The sequence below is a fragment of the Talpa occidentalis genome, unplaced genomic scaffold, assembly GCF_014898055.3.
Source record: "Talpa occidentalis isolate TD23 unplaced genomic scaffold, MPIMG_talOcc4v2.1 talOcc4.12, whole genome shotgun sequence".
Taxonomy (NCBI): Eukaryota; Metazoa; Chordata; class Mammalia; order Eulipotyphla; family Talpidae; genus Talpa; species Talpa occidentalis.
In genome coordinates this window covers 93,265,101-93,284,031 of record NW_023601212.1, presented here as the reverse complement: position 1 = coordinate 93,284,031, position 18,931 = coordinate 93,265,101, and the positions used below count along the sequence as shown (strand labels likewise).

Here is an 18,931-nt window from a genome sequence, read left to right as displayed (position 1 = left end):
ATGGGTGCTGTCTGCAATGATTAGGTCAAAGTCCCTTCTCACCAACTCTGAGAGGATCAGCTGTTATTATGCCCACTTCACATAGGAAGAGATCGGGACTCAGAGAGGGCAGCTGGCTTCCCCAGGGTCACACAGCTAGGAAGTGGCAGGGCCAGGTTTCAAATACAGAGCCCACACTGCACACCCACTGCATTGCCCAGGGCCCGGCCTGTCCCAGCGGCCACGATTTCCTTTTGCCTCCTGGCCTAGAAAGATGAATATGAGAAAATGTAAGCTGAATGTCAGAAACATTCCTTCCAAAGGGAGCGACCAGAACTCTCCATTCAGGTGATGTCTCTACACACAAAAGTTGATTGGGACAAGATTTTCCCCATGTCCACCCTGAACTTGAGAGAGAATGGCAGGGTCGCGTGACCTGGCTGACCAGGAACAGCCCGTCTGTCCTGCAGACAGCCCCAGCACTCGATCCGGCCTGCAGGATTCACCCCAATAGTTTGGGCAGGGATACTGCTGCTACTTAACCTGCGTGTCCCTGCCATGGAGGTGGACGCCCTCCCATCATGCCAAGCTCGCGTGTGCTTGGGAAGGCCCGGCAGGCTCCCCAGCTCCCAGGGAGTCAGTCTGCAAAATGGTAGGCTCTTCGGGAACTTGGCCAATGGAAACTTGCTCGGAAACCCCTGTCCCTGGCAGGGTGGGCCAAGGCAAACACAGGCTCATAAAGGAGATTTAGGGGGAGACAGCAGCATATTCATTTGTACCTCTACATAGTACAAGTGATTTATTGGCAGCGGCTGCAGAAGATCAGTGCTGAAATCACGCGGCGGTATTAGGTACCTTTCCCTCTCTCCCACCCCACATGGCTCTGACTCTCGGATGATATAAATTAATTGGGTCTGTGTGTGTGTGTGTATCTATGCGGCCATATTTATTTATTTATTTATTTGCAGGCGTCGTCCTTATTTATATCACTGCCTCCTTGAGCATTTACATTTCTTCAGAGACTCAGCAATAATGAGCCCACAAGCGCACCATTCATTACCCACTTGTGGCAGGGCATGGCGGGGGCTGCCCGGCAGACGCAAGGGATGAGTGTGAGAGCCGGATGTCCTTCATCCACAGGAAGCCCGTTTGTCTCCTGAAGTGCCCCTTTCCTAGGGGCCTGGAGAAGAGGGTGTTTGAGGGTGACGGCCAGAACAAGGACAGTGTCCAGGATGTCAAGGCAAGAGAAGTCAAGCGTGTAGGGAAATGAGACCAAGGCACATGGCGTGTTTGGGGGTACAGAGCTGGGGTTGGTTGCAAGGGATAGAGAGCTGAGTCACGGGCTGTGAGATGAGGAATTCATACCAAGGAGCCAAGTTGCTCAAGTAATCCTCTGCCTGCTGACTACTGCCTCCGTGAAGATTTCAGCACACTCAGCGGTTGCTTTCTCCAGGGCTTTTGAGGGGGCAGGGGACGTGTCATCCCCTAAGGGTCACTTTGGAAACAGGAGAGGCGACACTCTGAGATGGTTACTGTCCACTGGTGTCGAGGTAGGTTTTATGATCTTCCTGCGGTGATTGGGGCATGATACTTTTTCAAAATGAAATTATTTGTATTGAAGTAATAATAGCACCAGCTTTATTGTGGTAATTGGCACATAATTGTAAGACATAGAAAGGGAACAATGCAGTGATTTGATTTATGGACACAGCGCTCAGGACACTCCCCCATTGAGCTAACACATCACTCTGGGAATTTTTATTAAAGATTATTTATGCATATAAGAACTGGGGTACAGGCCAGAGGTGGGGGGGTGCAAGAGGTTTCACCAGAAACAGAGTGGAGAGCAGAACAGGCAGACCGAAATTCACTGCTGAGGGGAGCAGTGGGCACGTCAGGAGAGGTTTGCTGCGTCCTGTGGGTATCTCCCTGGCCGGCCGGGGATCGAATTCATGCTGCAATAGCTGTGGATAGCTTCATAGTGCTGATGCTTAACCCACCAGGGAGACTCCACGCCCCACTCTGGGACTTCATAAGGTAACCTGCGACAAGTGTTTAGCACAGCTCTGAGAATCGATGCTCAGGGTGGGAGCTACAGTGCTCAGGATTGCGATCTGGGGCTTTTGGTCTCCCCTGCCAACTCTTACTCGTGCCCTTGACTGCTTCGTCTGACTCATGGACCTTTTCTTTCTTCTCAAGATTGGGCAGAAAGTTGCTTTCTCTGCAAGCCTCCTGTACTTTCCTCGGCTCCCAGGGCATGCGAGGTTATGGTCCTCGATGGACCCCAAACCACAGCACCTCTCTGTCTCTTCCCCCTCCCATCTGCACAGAGATGATTTATGAATGCACCCAGCTCGCCACCAACAGCAGGAAGCGTGTCTTAATTCCCCGCCCGAGGCTTTCCCTCTGACAGGCCTAGCAGGGAGGAGGCACCCAATTAAAGTCTGTAGGATGAATCAACCAGTGACTCTCAATCCTATCAGATCCAGTGCCTCTTCATGCAACAAATCTTTAAAAATATTCCTTTTATCTATCCTGAAATGAAATCCATGCTTAGAATAACCTCCTTACTCTCACCACTCTGAAAACAGATCAATATGCTATCTTAATAATACTATAAAGAATGCATAAAAGTAAATTATAATAAGAAGAATGTATAATTCATTCTGTAACTGATCAGGCACAGCAGCAGGAGGCCAGTACGTCCCTAGCACTTGGCTCACCTGGGCACCTGTTAAAATGCATGTTCCGATGCACTTGGTCCGGGTGGGGGTCTGGCATCCTGCATTTCTCACAAGCTCCCAGGAGAAGCAGATGCTGCTGGGGGGCCGGGCCACACTTTGAGTAGCAAGGGGCTTGAAGACAAAGGAAGAGGTCAGGCATACGTGAGTCACTGGATGATGCTGAATTGAGTAGTTTCAAATGCTGGTGGATAACGGGTGTCTGTGGGTGGCCGTTGGTGACATTGTTATCGACATAGTCATTAAAACTCTGAACTGGATAAAATCTCTCCTTGAATTAAATAATAGTTGCTTTCCTAGAAAATTCAGTGACGTTCAAGTCATTCCAAAGTACTCTGTCATATGTAAACTTGAGCTGGTTCCCGGCCCTGATCATTATCTAGGAGTCATTCACCCACATGATGTCCGGGACATCCAGAACGCTGCAGGCCAAGTCTTCCTCGTTCAGCAGTATGTGTTCCTGTGTACAGCATGGACCTGGTGTCCTCCTGGGAGCACCCCCGTCATACCCACCACAAGGGACCATTTGCTTCTATGGAAGACACTGCAGTGAAAGAACTTGAGGGTCAACATCTCGGAGGCCAGACTCAGAAGGCAGCTACTTGAGGAACTGGGTCCTCGGTGTCCTGCTGTGTCCCCCCTTGCAGTTCCATGACACACAGGTGTGTCCGGGACGTGGGCAGGCAGGATGGAGCTGTGTGACGCAGAAGCCTCTCTTCCAACTCCCCTCTCCCATGCTCGGCCCCAGTCGTCATGTAGAATCCAAGCTCAGGACTGTCAGGTCCCCGATGTCAGAAGAGAAGCCAGAAATCCCAATTTTTAGACAAAAATCTCCAATTTTAAAATGTTGGCTAGGATCTGAAACCAATGAAATGAATACATGCAGGAGCAAACCATCTATGGCGCCACGGGTCCCTGGTCATGACCTTGGGGGACCCTCCACTGCCAGATCGAATGTCCCTGTGCTCCTCTGCGTCACCCAGCCCAGCTGGGACCCCTCCTTCCACTTCCCCCGTGCAGCTGCTGCTTCAGCTGACTGCCCCCAGTCCCCTTTTCTTCCCTCCAAAACCCATTCCTGTTGGGAACTCAGGTCCTCTCAGCCATCTCGCTCTTCCCAGCTCAGCCATTCTGCGCCTGGTCCCAGCGGCTGTGTTTCTGGATGGGAACGGGGTGAGCACCTGAAGTCTGCAAGCTCGGCCCCTGGAGGAGGTTCTCCACCAAGGTGGTTTTCAACCAGGGTGGTTTTGCCTGATGCTTGGATGTCACAAGAGATGTCACTGGCCTCTCATGGGTAGAGAACACCAATGCTGCTGAGCACCCTACAATGCCCAAGACGTGCCCCTCAGGAAGGCATCACCCACCCACAATGGCAGCAGCATCACAGTTGAGAACCGCCTCAGAAGCATGCCGAAAGCTTTACTATTGAAACAAGACTGGGCTGATCCCTCCCTCTGCTCCCTGTCCCGTCTCCCTCCCCTTCCCAATCTCCCTTCCTTCTCCCACCATCTTTGGCTTCTTGGGCCTGAAATGTAGAATATTGAAATGCCATAACCACAGGCTATTTCAGAAGACATCGGCCTTAGGAAAATTTTTTCCCAGTTGTGGCTTCCCCATGGAAACCTGTTGTGTGTGTAAGGTTTTTTGTTCCAAAATAACGAGGGCGCCAGTCTTCTCTGGAAATGCTCTTCTTTTCTGGAACCTGATCTCTGAGCATCAGGCCAGCCCGAGCCTCATACAGGCCTTGAGCAAGCCTGGCCCAGCCTCATTTTCCCCATCGGGCCAGATTTGGGCTCTGCAGGTGTGTCTGTTCCAGCAGAACTTTGTCGACAGAGCGAGATGGCAGATTGTAGCTGGCCAGCCCCGGACCCACTTGGTGAGTGACTGGCGGAGCCAGTGAGCCAGTCCAAGACTGGGCTTCACACCATGTGGCGCTGCTGCAAGTCAGCCCCTGTGTAGGCTCACCTCTGTGTCCCCCTCGAGCTCCCATCTTTTTCTGGCATTTCCTCTTCTGTTCCACCTCTGCCATCAGCTCTTCCCTGGTGCATCTGTCTCCAGTGCTGTGTGATGGAAAGAATCAGAAGATGCAGATTCCATCATCAGCGATGGGGTGGGAGATGGGGGGCTGTGGGCCAGGCCTGTATGGAACACACTTCAGTTGGGCTGCTGTGCTTAGCTCCCAAGGATGCAGCATTTTGGTGTGGGAGTCCAGGCTGTGTGGCCTTGGGTGGTATCAAAATTAAAACCAACAGGACATGTTTTAATATGTAATCTACTATTGCAACAGGGAAAAGAGGCAGCGAGCGTGGAGCGCTGTGGCCTCTGTAGAGAAGTAACTGGGCGTTTTAAAGGGAGAGAGAGGGAGGGCGAGCAGGGACTGTAGAATCAGGGAATGGGAAAAACGATGAAAAGCAGGTCTGTGTGAGACCCCTGTGGTTTGCCAGCTCACATTTATCCACGTTAGGCCTCCATGTTCCCGAGGAGGCTGGGTTGGCAACTTGTCTCAAGGCTCAGCTGCAACAAACCAACTTTTTTTTTTTTTTAAACTGAGGTAATTTTGGTTTATATTGTTGTTTGCAATTTGGGAATATAGGACACCCCTCTTTCAAGTGTTTCCACACTGCACCCACCACCAAGTACCCATGATCCACCATCTTAGTCCACTGTGCTGCCTGCCCACCTTGCTCTCAGCCCTCCCCTCTGGCTGCCACAGTTCTTTAATCAGTTTTCTAGGGTTAGTTTTTAAGTTTGGCATTATCTGTTCATTTTAGTTTCTCTAGATTCCACTGCCAAGTGACACCATTCAGTGTTTTTCTTTCTCCTTCTGATTGTTTCACTTAGCTCCATGCCTTCCAGCTCCATCCATGTTGCTGCAAATGGCATGAGTTTGTCCTTTTTGATCCCTGAGTAGTATTCCATTGTGTATAATGTTGTTGGGGAGAATGCAGGCTGCTCCAGCCCTTATGGGAGACAGCGTGGAATTTCCTCAAAAGATTAAAAATGGCTCTCCCATACGACCCAGCAATCCACTCCTTGGTATCCACCCTAAGAACACAAAAACACTAATTTGAAGGGAAATCTGCCCTCCCATGCTCACAGTGGCGCTATCTGCAATAGTCAAGCCATGGAAACAACCTAAATGCCCAAAAATAAACAAATGGATCAAAAACCAATTTTTCCGGCAACCTGGAGTTTTTCTCAGGCAGGCACTACACTGTCAGGGGTGTTATAATACTAGGGATGTGGCCTGAAGCTTCCAGATACTACGTTAGTGTTAGTTTAAGTCTTTGAAGGCCACAGTGGAGGCCTAGCTGAGAAGGGGTGCAGACTACTGTCCTCCCCAGGGACAGCTCAAGACCAGGGTCCGTGATTCTGCTGCCTTTCTCTCCTTGGACATGTTTATCACACCCATTTCCATTTGACCTGGTTTTTTTTTTTATTCTGTATATATTTACTGTGTGTGTAAGTAAAAAAAAATCCAAGGACTTGGCATAGAGCAAAACACCCAGCTTAAAATGGTCCTAAACTTTTTATTTCATTCACGAGTAGATAATTTAGGGCTACAGGTATGTATTATATCAGCAGGTCTCAAACTTGTTGGTCTCAGGACCCCCTCATGCTCTCAAACATGGTTCTCCCTACTATTAGTTATATTAAAATGTCAACTTAGATACCCATGAGATGTTTATTTATTAATTTACTTAAAGTAATAACCTATGACATATCTATATAAAGATCCTGTAAAAAATGCTTTCATTTCCCACAACAAAAACAAATTTCGTGAAAAGAGAGGCACAATTTTATAATTTTGCAAATTTTTGTAATATCTGGCTTAATAGAAGACAGCTGGATTTTCACATTTGCTTCTGCTCTCAATCTGCTGCAATTTCACACGTCACGTAGCCTCTGGAAAACTCTACACTTGTGAGAGAAAAAAAAAGGAAAATAACATCTCCATATTATGATGAAAAGGCTTTTTGAAAGGGTCTCCGGGAACCCCAGGAATCCCCAGACCACACTTTGAGAACCACCATCTCTGATCATCATGGTAAACATTCATTATGTTTTAACAAATGAGAGCTAACATTTGTGTTCTAGACTTTACGCTTAGTGCTTTTCATGTATCAGCTCTTCACACTCCCACCAAGAAAGCCCCCATGGGTGGAGACTAGTTATTGTACCGATTTTACAGAGAGAAAAAGGGCAGCTCCCCAAGTTTTTCCAGGACTACTGAGTCCATGTGAAGTGTCACACTAAATGTTCTTTTGTTAAGTAAAATTAAAAACAAGTGGGGCCTCCCTGGTGGTGCAAGGGGTTAAGACACAACCTGTGAAGCTGTCCACAGCCTCTGCAGCATTAGTTTGATCCCTGGCCAGGGAGCTACATGGCACAGCAGACCTCTCCTGACTTGCCCCCTGCTCCCCTCAGCAGTGTATTTCAGTCAGTCTGCCTGTTCTGCTCCCCACTCTGTCTCTGGTAAATCCTCTCACCCCCCCCACACCTCTGGCCTGTACCCCAGCTCTTGTATACATTAATAAATAAATAAATCTTAGGAAAAAAGCAAGCGTGGCATCTTATTCCATCTCTGCCTCACCGTTGCAAGGTAGCTCTACGTGACCCCCTTTTATTGTTGATGAGAAACTTGAGGCTTTGAGAGGTGCAGCCACTTTCCCTCTATCTCAGGGTTAAGGGTAGGGGCTGGATTCCAAGCTCTTTCAACCCAGCTTCCTCCTCTGTGTTCCCCTGGCATAACTAAATCTGCTCAGGGGCAGCCTGCTTATTACTTAGGGGTCTGGTAAAGCAGGGCCTGTCGGTTCTCAGCATGGCCTGCAGATTTCTGAGTGTGGGCCAGACCTGCCATGCTCTGTGCATGTGAATGAGCCGGTGAGGGGCCTACATTGGGTCTGTCTGCCTTGGGAGCCTGGTCACCAAGTGTCCTCATTGGGCGCAGTGTGCCCCCTGCCCTGTCTACACTGACCCTTTTGGAAGCAGGTGCGGACTTCTCCGCCAGCACCCCTCCCAGTGGCCTTGGTCCCCTTGGTGATTGGAGGCAAACCTTGGACACTGAGTTCAGCGTCAAACAGCTCCTCAGCTGGCTGCATGTCCACACGGCACAAAGGGGAGCTGTGAACTGTGGGTGAGGAGCAAGCAGGTGCCCTCACACCTGTGCAGTGCACCTGGCTCGCATTCTCCCTCACCCCATCCCTGGACCATATATGGCTGGGAGGTGGTGTGGGTGGGCACGGCCTCTGGACCAGACCCCCGGGCTCCAATCCTGGCTCTTCCACTTCCTAGATCTGGATGTCGTCACTTGACTTCCCTGAACCTTAGTGCACCCGTCTGAAAAGTGGGGAGAATAATAGAACCTCTCCGTCAGAGGGTCATCACTGCACTGAGTGAGTTGTGTATGCATTGGGCTTGAACAGAGCCTGGGACATGGTGAGCATGCACGCTTCTAGCACTGGCCTGCCTCAAGCTCTGTGTCCTTTCCTTCATTGATTTTCTCAGTTCTTGGGAGGTAGATGCCAGCCTTAGCACCCTGGGGTGGGTGGGGTAACCGAGACACAGGGAGATGAAGTGATCTGTCCCAGGTCAAAGAGCTGCTGGCAATAATGAGCAAAGCAAGGGAGAGCTGGGGGACACTCGGTGCTCCTGGGGTGCCCATCTGCTCCTCAGTCCCCGGTCTCCCGAAACCCAGCAAATTACTATTCAATGAGCTGAAATGGCAGAACTTAGTCAATCCCATTGATTAATGACTAAGCCAGGGAACGTTTAGTAACAGCACTCAGGACCTGTCATTTGCAAATGAGAGAATTGGACAGTCGCTAAAGTAAGACAAGTACTGGGGTCTTTCCACCCTCCCTCCCTTCTACCCAGTGTTCTTTCTGCACAAACACAAGTACAAAGGCTCATCTATCAGGGAATTGTTTAAAAAAAAACAAAGGCCCACCTCCGAAACAGAACCAAGGGGCCCAAGTTCAGGTTCAATTGGTTGAATGAGTAGAGATTTGCCCTGAAGTCAGAACACACGAGAACCAGGGAGATCCGGGCAGACCCAGGGTCACTTGGAGCAGCTCCGGCCACGCAACCTGCCTTTCAGCCATCTTGTGTCTAGCATATTTCTACCTGATTGAAATTGGCTCTGAACATGCCCAAGGTTGAATGGGGATGGAGGACGTTATTGCATTTAATTATTTCTCCCGAATAAAAATGGATTCTAGCAGCAGCTTAGAGCTAAGGCAACAGAGGAGCAATTAGAGTTTTGGAGCTTGCTCTCAAACATTTGAATGTGCAATCATTGTAATAAGTACATTAAAATAAAATAAGTCAAAGGGTTGCATTTGCATAAATAACCCAAGGTGAGAGCGCTGGATTGGTGAATAAAGGGGGCGCAGCCAGTCCATCATCATGCAGAAATAATGACCCATCTGTCCTCCCGGTGGAAACGACCAGGGGTGAGGCCATTGCGGCCCAGTGTTAATCGGTACTTACCTAATCTGGATTTGCCACTCATTCTTCCTCCTGCTTTGGGTGGTGGGAACATTCTGGAAGTTTTACAGACTTTCACCCTCAACAAAAATACCCATGACCTAGGTAGTGTTGTCATCCTCGTTTTCCAGAGGAGAGCATCGAGGCAGGAGAGTCTGAGTCACTGCATTTCTGCAGCGTGACCCTGACTGAGCTGCAGTGTGACCCTGGCACTACCCGCTTCATTGAGTGTTGGAGAGGATTCGGGACATAAAGTATGGAAGACCCAGAGTCTGGTCAGAGGGAGTGTGGGTGCGGAGGATGCGAAGGTTAATGAGACACCCACAGAAGACTGAGCTCATCGCCTGGTGCTCACATGTGCTCCCATATGCCGTGGCTCCTCTTTCTGTATAATGTCGAGGAGGGCGTGACTGCTGGTCTCCAGTAAATTACTAGTGGACGGTGGCTGGCGCAGGGCAGGCACTCAGAAATGCATCTGAGGGGCTTCTTGGGATCCTCCCGGGACCTCTGGTCAGAAAGGAGGGGGCAGGGAAGGACATTTCTAGAAAGTCCGTGGAACTGGGTGTCGGAACCAGAAGGCCCAGTTTACCCAGATGTGATATTAGCTGCTGCGTGTGACCAGCAGCCACTCAGTGACCACATACAGACTCAGTTTCCCTTCTCGGTTCTGTGACCACGCGCAGATTCAGTCTCTTTGTTCCTTTCTTCCTACTCCATCGCCTCCCAGCTCCCAACCCCTTGAGCTCCTGAAACTCTGTGGCTCCTGTTTACTGTCTCCCCCACTCAGTGATCCCAGGCATCCAATGGACCCCCAGTCTGCTTAGCAATGGCTGTTGGGAGGTGACATGTTATCCCACACCCAGATACGTGGTCATGGATGGGATGGGAGCCAGAGCTTGGGGTCCAAAGCCAGCTTCAGTGCTTAAGGGGACAGGGTGAAGGGGGGCAAAAGCACCCTATAACTTCCTGGGAAAAAGGCTGTGGAACTGGCCGCACAGAGCATGGGGCCCCATGCGTCTGCTTGAATCTCAGTTTCACCACCAGCAAGCTCTGGACTCTGGACAAGCCACTTGTTAACTGATGCTTAGTTCCCTACCTGTAAAGTAAGACTCAAACACTCATATCCTACATACAGAGAGGCTGTGAGACATCTTAGCATTGGTTCTCCTTCTTCCAGCCATCAACAAATTAGAGAAATATGAGCTTAATGCTTGGGGTGGGGCCGTGGCAAGAAGGGAGCAGCCTTCGGACCATCGCTGGCCCACATGGAGACATGGGAGACAGAGACCTCTAAACCCAGCCCAGGGAAGGGGCCTTCCCAACCACACTCCTGGAGAGCTGGGGCCTTCAAGGGCCACGCAGGCCTAATTTAGACTCTCAGTCCACACCTCTGCTGTCAGTAGCAAGAAAGCAGAACAGACGTGGCTGTGTCTCAATAAAACTTTATTAACCAAATTTGCAGATGCTGGACTGAATTTGGTCATGAGCCCGGGGGTCTGGGCTGAGTGTCAGCTGCCCTGTCCTGTTGGCCTCTCCTGGACACCAGGGCTGCCGCCACTGACCTGTCACCCACTCTCTTCCTTGGGAACTGTTCCTAAGCCTATTTAGGAAAACTAACAGAGTCTCCCCTCAGAGTTGCTACTCATCACCAGTGTGTTTCTATAGCAATAGGGGGAGAGTTATGAAGCCAATTAGCTTTCTCTATGGCTTTAAAGGTCGTCCGGGGTCCAGCTGTGGGACAGTGGGTTCTCTTTCAGGTTAAGACCTTCATCAGGGCTCTAAGCAGAAACATATTTTGGGAATGATGCAGTGTGTTTGCTGAATGGCACATTGATCTGAGCTCAGAAGGGCCAGGACCACATCCTACCCATGTGGAGCTGAATTTGGGGTACCACCTTCCTGGGAAGCCCCATGCCATATGTTGTTTGTAGAAGGACTCATGGCCATTCTTTTATCCCCTGGGTGACTTAATCAGTTCTGCCCCATCAATAGCTGAGGCTCAAGCCCAGAGCATCATCCCCCCAGGAGTCACTGCGAAGATGCTCCTGCAGAGGGTGCATTGCCCTCCAGAAGAACCAGTGACGTCTCTCCCTCCGAATTAACTGTGGCTCAGTCTGATTTCTCTTATGGGCATGGATCTGTGAGCCTGTCCTAAAGGCAGTGGCATGCACATAATATCCCAGCAATAATTTCTCCCTGTATAACTTTATTATGACATTTCCAGCCCTTAAATAAACCATCACAGCACTCTGCTGGAATTTAAACGGGAAACTGGAACAGAATGTCCCTAACCCAATGGCAGAGACATCAAGAAAACTTAACTTGAAAGGGAGGTGTGATTAATAACAAGCTTTGAGAACCAAAACCAGGGCCCTTTGGAGCTCGCAAAAGCTTTCATTTCTATTATCGTTGGAATATCTCATATTTCCAGTTGGGAAAACTTAGGCCCAGAGAGCGAGAGAGAAGCCTTACCTGGGGTCAAGCCTATGGCAAAGGTAGGGGCGAGACCGAGGCCCAGATTGCCAAGCCTGCACTCCCCCCCCACTTGTTCCAGGGTCAGCCCACTTGGCGTGAGCGCCCAGTGACGTTTCTCTTCTGTTCCTCTCCCTTCTTCTCCAGGACGGCTACTTCTCCCACCGGCCAAAAGAGAAAGTGCGAACAGACAGCAACAACGAGAACTCAGTCCCCAAAGACTTCGAGAATGTGGACAACAGCAACTTCGCACCCAGGACTCAAAAGCAGAAGCACCAGCCTGAGCAGGCAAAGAAGCCCCCGAGCAGACAGAAGGAGCTGTTGAAAGGGAAGCTGGAGCACGAGGAGAAGGGGAAGGGACGTTCCTTCCCGGGGAAAGGCACCAACGAGGTGCTCCCTCCCGGGGACAGAGCTGCAGCCAACAGCAGCCGGGGCAAGGATGCCCCCAGACAGCCCCACGCCAGGAAGGGTGGGGGCGGCTCCCCTGAGATCAAGTATGACCAGCCCCCCAAGTGTGACATCTCTGGCAAGGAGGCCATCTCTGCCCTGTCTCGCGCCAAGTCCAAGCACTGCCGCCAGGAGATCGGGGAGACCTACTGCCGCCACAAGCTGGGGCTGCTGATGCCGGAGAGGGTGACGCGGTTCTGCCCGCTGGAAGGTAAGAGCCAGGCCCGAGGCCAGAGCGCCTCCTCCCATCTCCCCCTCCCAGTCCCGCACACGCTCAGGCCTCCTGTGAACCACCACCCTATCTTTCTCAATCGGGACGTGGTACCTGATTTGGTTTGGCGCTCCCTGAAGTCTGAAATCCTGTATAAAAACAGGTTTACAGAATGAAATTACCTTTTGTGACAGTTTCAGCCAGTGCCGTGGTGGCACACGATAGAGTCCCGCGAAAGCAGGGCTGACATGGGCGCGCTGGGAGGGCTAGGGTCGTGCCCAAGTGGTTTGTTTCCTCCCTCAGCAGAATATCAGGATTAGAACTGATGTGAATATTATTGTAACTCAGCATGATTTCAAAGGGTCTAACTGGTTGCATTGACTTTAGAGGCTCTGAAAAATAACCTTCCATTTCCTTCCATCGAAAGTTCTGTACTTTATTTTCTTCCTCCATCCTTCCTTCCTTCCTATTTCCTTTCTTTCTCACTCCCTTATTTTCTTCCTCCCCTGCCTCTTTCTCACACTCCTCTCCTGTGCTGGACACTCTTCCATGAATGGACAATGGTGATTGGGCAGCTACCTGGCTGTGATGCTGTCAGAGATCAGAGGTCAGAGGTGCTGACCCTCTGCAGTGTGGAGTCAGAAGGTCAGAGAAGCCAGGAAACCAAAGGCAGCAGTGTGGGGAGGTACCTTGACCCTGGAGATTGTGAAGGCAGGCATGGAAGACTGCCTGGTGGTGGTGTCCTTGAAGGAGCAGGTCCTGTCTTGATGCAGAAGGGAGGTGTGTGATGACCATGACTCCCGAGGAAAAGTAGATTATAAAGACCCCTAGAGAAATCTTGATTCTATTTGCTCGCTGGACTGATATGAATTCTAGGCCCATAGAGAGGAAAAGAATTATCCAAAGTCACCCAATGAAGAACTTGAGGCAAATTCAGTGGGGACACTTCAACGTTTTACTCAAGTCCCTCTGAAGTTTTCAAGTTTTTAGTAGCAAATATGGCTCTCGACCATGCTTACTTTTAATTAGAAAGATTTATAAACAAAAGCTGCATGTGTTTTTTGCATCTTAACCTTTATGTAAGCTGTCCCAGGGGCGGGGGTGGGGGGTAGGGTTCCATGTATATTCATTCTGGGACCTGCAGAATGTAGGTATAAGTGGAGGGAGGTGTTTCCAAAGTCTCCAGTGAGCGAGGGCTCAGCCCACCTGAGAAGTGTTCAAGGCTGTGTTAAGCGTCCTTCTGGGAAAATATCAGCTTCTCACTGTGTAACAAGGGTTGACACACATTTTCTATACAAGGCCAGAGAGCAAATATTTGCAGTTTTGCGGGTCATGCAGTCCCTGTCACCACTACTCAGCTCTCCCGTTGTTGCAGGAAAGCAGCCCGAGATGATGCTTACACAAACACACGTGGCTATGTGCCAGTAAAACGCAGTGGACAAAGACTGGAGATGGGCCGGATGTGGCCCGCAGGCCGCTGTCTGCTTACCCTCAGAACCAGCCCTTCAGCTGGTGTTACAGCACTGTGTGCGCCTGTGTCACCCACCTAGGGAGGAAGGTGTGTTATCAATCCATTTGTGAAGGAGAACACGCAGCTCAACGAGGCTTAGTCTTGGCCTCAGGGTTCTAGGATGGCAGAGCTGGGCCTGCAGAGCCCACATAAGCCTCTCTCTTTTCAGGAGGCAAAAGGTTTTGCTTTGTCTCAAATTGTCAGACCTCTGGGGTGTCCTGCAGCCAGTAAGCAGCGTCTCTCCATCTTCAGAATCTTTGCAAGCAGAAGGGAGAACATCCATGGGAAAACAAGGGGGGGGGATGTTGCCGTGGAACCAGGAGCCCCCTCGTCTCCCCCTTGTTCCTTGAGACAAGTATGGTGACACGCTGTGAGGTTGCTGGGGGTTTCCTGTGCCTTTGCTGCATAGGTCAAGGTAGCCCCCCTCCCAGGACCTGTGAGCTGGTTAATAAGATTGGCATTTAAGTGCCATTGCATGCCCAGCCCTGGCAATGTTTTAATTTGCTGCACCACAGCCTCCCCCTGTTGCAATAAATTTACTGTGAATAGACTAATTGCAAAATAACCCTAATTGGGTAGTTATCAATGAACAACTTCCCATGGAACAAAACGGCTTACAATTAATAGCATTTAAACCATAAACTATTCTTCTGCAGAAAGCTAAGATGTAATTACACCCCATACGGAGATTGTGTTCCCTTTCTGGAAACCATGACACCCGGATTTCCCTCCGCTCAGGAGGAATCTGAGCTCCAGCCCAGTGGCCCCTTTATTTCCTGCTAAATGAGGAGATGGAGGTGGGAGGGGAGGGAAATTCAATTCCCGTGAAATGTGCATGTGCACCGCGCGCAGATGTACGCGGAGCTCCGTGTCACCCCAACTTCAGCGGAAGTTGCATCTAATGAAGGAAACAATTCCTCATGATGTGACGTCTGAAACGTTCTGAGGAAAGGCAGTAGAAGTCAAAGGGTGACTTGTGCAAAGGACTCCTGCTTCTCCCGCCCCCACCCTTCTGTCCCCTGGACCCAGCACCACTGGGGAATGGGGAGGAGGAAAAGTCTAGAAGCCCAGGAGCCCTATGCTTCCTGTGCAGCTGGTCCTTCCTTGGCGACCTGTTGACTCTGGCTGGAGTGGTGACATGATTCACAAGGCAAGGGGGGATGTGCAGACAGCCCCGTGGCAACCCCAGGAGTGGGGCGGAGCTACCCTCCCTCTTCAGCCCCCACCCCAGGCTAGCTTCAGAGAGGCTTATTTCTAATTCCATTCCCCCCAAAGTCCCTGTGCTCACTGCAGCCACCAGGCTGCCCCCCACCCCACCCAAGTGACCCTACCCCCCACCCCCACCATCCAGGGGATGGTTTCTTTCCAGTCAGCTGACCGGCCGTGGGGTGGTGAGCTTCTGCACACGGCAGGGGAGACCCGCTCAAGTATCAGGGTGAGGATGGAGAAGGGAGTTTCTGATAAAAGGCAACTGTCCATCTTTACCCATCGGCTTTTGTAGGAACCAGAGACTCCAGACAAATGGTTTGTGGGTGGAGGGTGTTGGGGAGGTGGCCCAGTGAGAGACGGACAGGTGGCAGCGCCCCCTACAGCAGAGCTGTCTCCTGTGCCGCCCACTGCGGGCAGCGGGTGACTGACTGTACAGTACCAGGGCCAGTGTCCAGAAAGCCTGGTTGGAAACCTGATGTGGAGGGAAAAAGAGATGTGGATGTCAGCTCCACCACTCTGAGTGCCTCAGTTTCCCCATCTGTCAGCCAGAGGCACTGCTGTCTCCCAGATCCTTCGCTGTGTCACTCAAGATGGGAAATGAGGGACAAGCTATGGAACATTAAAACCACCACAGTGATGGGGTGAGGGCTGACCCCATGCTGGACCTCGCACAGCTTGGCCAAGCGGGTGAGGCTGACTTGTTTTCTACAAGGCCAGTCAGGATGACCCAGTCAGGTCCTTTTTTGTCGACTGCTGAGGAAGCCACGAAGCCCAGTAAAAAGGTTTGTAGAAGAGTTCACTGGGGTGGGAACAAATTAATCCCTGAGGTCTTCCTTGGGCTCACTTAGGTGGTGAAGGAGACTGACCATGGAGAGTCCAGAAAACATCAGCAGACCCCACTCACTGGACACCCACTGGGTGCCAGACAGCGTTCAGGCCAGTGCTGTGCAGACTCTCTGCTGAGGGCCAGACAGCAGATCCGAGGCTGTGCAGGCCGTGTGGGCGGTCACAGCAGCTTAGCTGGGGAAAGCAACCACAGACAAAACAGAAACAAATGAGCAGCGTGGCCGTGTTCCTGTGAAGCTGTAAATATGGTCACTGGGATGTGAGTTTCACAGAACGTTCATGTGTCATCAAGCCTTTTTCTCTTGTTTTTCAACCGTTTAAAACTGTGAAGGCCACTCTTAGCTTCTAGGCTGTACCAGAATAGGCAGCTGAGCACTGGAGTTTGCTAAAACTGTGTTCTAGGGCCTGAGGATTTAGCAGGAGGATGCCTTGTCCCTGCAGGACCTCCCCCTGCATGGCTAGGGCCCTGTGTCCGAGTGTCCCTAGCAGAGACCAGAGGTCACAGTGAAGCAGCAGCCCCTCCAGTCCGCTGTCTGGTATAATGACATGTGTGAAGACAAATAGGGGAGGGCATTGTAGGTAGGTGGCCTCAGAGGCCTTGCTGAGGAACATGTGATGGCAGTGTCACAGGGCAGAGGAAATAGTCCTGGCATGAGGCTGGAAGGTTCTAGAAGCAGCCAGGATGTTAGTGTGGCTGAAGCAGAGGGAGCAGGAGGCAAGCAGGAGAAGGCTGAGATCCAGGACACACAGGCCACGGCAAGGAATCTGGATGTTGTTTCGGTGAGCAAATGGAGGAATTGAACAGAGCTTGAACCTGATCTCTATTTTTACATTATTCTACTTTTTTATTTGAAGCTATGTCATGTGGTGTTTTGTGATGTGATGAGATACTATATATTATCGTGGTCAGAACATTTTCGGTGCGCTCGGACCCTCTTAACAGATTTTTAAGTGCACAATAATGCCACATACCTTGGGCACAGCATTGTACAGCAGCTCCTCAGTTCGCCATCTCCCCTGGCAACTTCCATTCTAGTCTGTTTCTATGTGTTTGACTCTTTCAGATGCCTCATATTGATGGAATCAGGCAGTGTTTGCCCTTGTGAGACTGGTTTATTACACTTAGCATATGTCCTCAAGGTTCATCCAGGTTGGTGTACATGGCAGGTTGCACTCCTTTTTTAGGGCTGAGTAATATTCCACTGTCTGCATACTTTTTTTTTAAGTTACATTTTTTTTTTAAGATTTATTTATTCATATAAGCACTGGGTACAGTCAGAAGCGCAGGAAGTTGAGAGAATTCACCAGAGCGGGGAACAGAACAGGCAGAAGGACTGAAGTACACTGCTGAGGGGAGCAGCAGGCAGCAGGAGAGGTCTGCGCGCCATGTGGGGCCCTTGCCAGTGGCTGGGGATCGAACCAGTGCTGCAGAGGCTGCGGGCAGCTTTGTAGCCCAGTGCTCAACCACTGTGCCACCAGGGGAGGCCCATGTCTGCATACTTTTTAATCCCTTCCTCCATCTGTGGGTATTTAGGTCGTTTCCAGATCTTGGCTGTTCTGACTAGTGCTGCAGTGAACGTGGAGTGCTAGGATCTCTTAGAGATCCTGACTTCAATTCTTTTGAGTGCATTCACTGTGAGATACCACCTTACAATGTTAGAATAATTGTTATTAAAAAAAATACAAGAATGTTAGTGAGGTTGTAGAGAAATTGTATTATTTGTAGGAATGTAAAATGGTGCAGCTACTGTGGAAAATAGGATGGAGGTTCTTCAAAAAATTACAAATGGAATTACCAGAAGACCAGGCAGCCCCCTTCTGATCAAACATAGCATGAAGCAAGGAATAGTATCTGGGAAGTTGTGGGAAGGTCCTTATGGTTGCAGGAAAAAGCAGCTGGAATTGGTCAGTGGACAGACAGGTCCAAGCTCGATTTTTCGACAAGCATTTATTGAGCAACTACTATATGCAGCTGTGGCCTTCCACCCCCAAGATCCCCCATTAAAAGAGGAATCCCAGCGGGCCAATCCCACTCTGACTTTGCCTTCTAAAGCAGCATGGCGTTTTCCTTCCTCACAGTCTTGGCATCATAAAGAAGCCAGCTGCCACCTACGAGGCTTTTAAGAAAGCTAACTATGTAGTTATGGGAAATATCACACAAGGCCCTTTACCTCCCTCCCGCCTCCTGCTCCTGCCTCTTCCTCCTCTTCCCCGGGGACTGCTGTGCCAGCCACACCGCTCTGCCTTTCATTCTGAAACTTGTCATTAGGGTGTTGCCCACTGGCTGCAACCACTGAAGGCAAAGCTGAGAGAAGACATGAGCACCACCCTTTGAATGAGCAGGTTCAGTGCCCGTCTCATCAGGTCACGCCCTCTTAGAAACGTCTCGTAAGTATAGCACTCCCAGCCCCGGGGATTTGCGGCCAGAGGATCCGAGTTGGATGAACTGTGCGCACAGTGTGCTCACAGTGTCATCGAGAGACAGTGGGATTGGAGGGGTTTATAAACCACATTTAGGGAGCAGCCAGGGAGAGCTGACTAATCTGCTTCCCTTTTGTTGGAGGCTGGAAGCAGGCTTCCGGGCAAGGGGTGACTCTCCTGAGTTTCCGGGCCATAGGGCGAGCCTGGATGTTGGCCCCAACCTGAATTCCCAGATCCTGGAACCCACCGCTCCTCTGAGGACACCCCCTGGGCACTGCCCCTCGCTCTCTCACACAGCGCAGGGTGACTGCAAGCCCAGTGTTCCCTGCCAGGAGTGTCACAGGCATTTGGAATCCCCCCTAATTCAGGTTCCACAGCTGGCAAACTCTTCTCCAATAAGTTGGAGCAGAGTTGCAGATTCTCCTACCACTTGGCAGTCTTTAAGTGCATGTTGCTCCACAAACGAATGAACCCCTGATGTCACACCCTCTCCGTTGTCTGCACCTTTGTTTCTCAAGAGTTCCGAGCCAGCGAGGGAAAGCCACATGGCCTCCAGTGTGTTGCACTGTCCCTGAGCTCACGCAGGTTGGGGAACGCTTGGAAGGACCA

General features: G+C 50.7%; 1 protein-coding gene across 1 annotated transcript in view; it reads left to right on the top strand.

The window, feature by feature from the left end:
* XYLT1 (xylosyltransferase 1) overlaps window positions 1-18,931 on the top strand; it is a 275,010-nt gene that overhangs the window by 149,216 nt on the left and 106,863 nt on the right. The window contains exon 3 of the mRNA XM_037507547.2: window positions 11,826-12,336. Coding sequence (XP_037363444.2) covers window positions 11,826-12,336 — 511 coding nt within the window. The remainder of the gene's footprint in view (window positions 1-11,825; window positions 12,337-18,931) is intronic.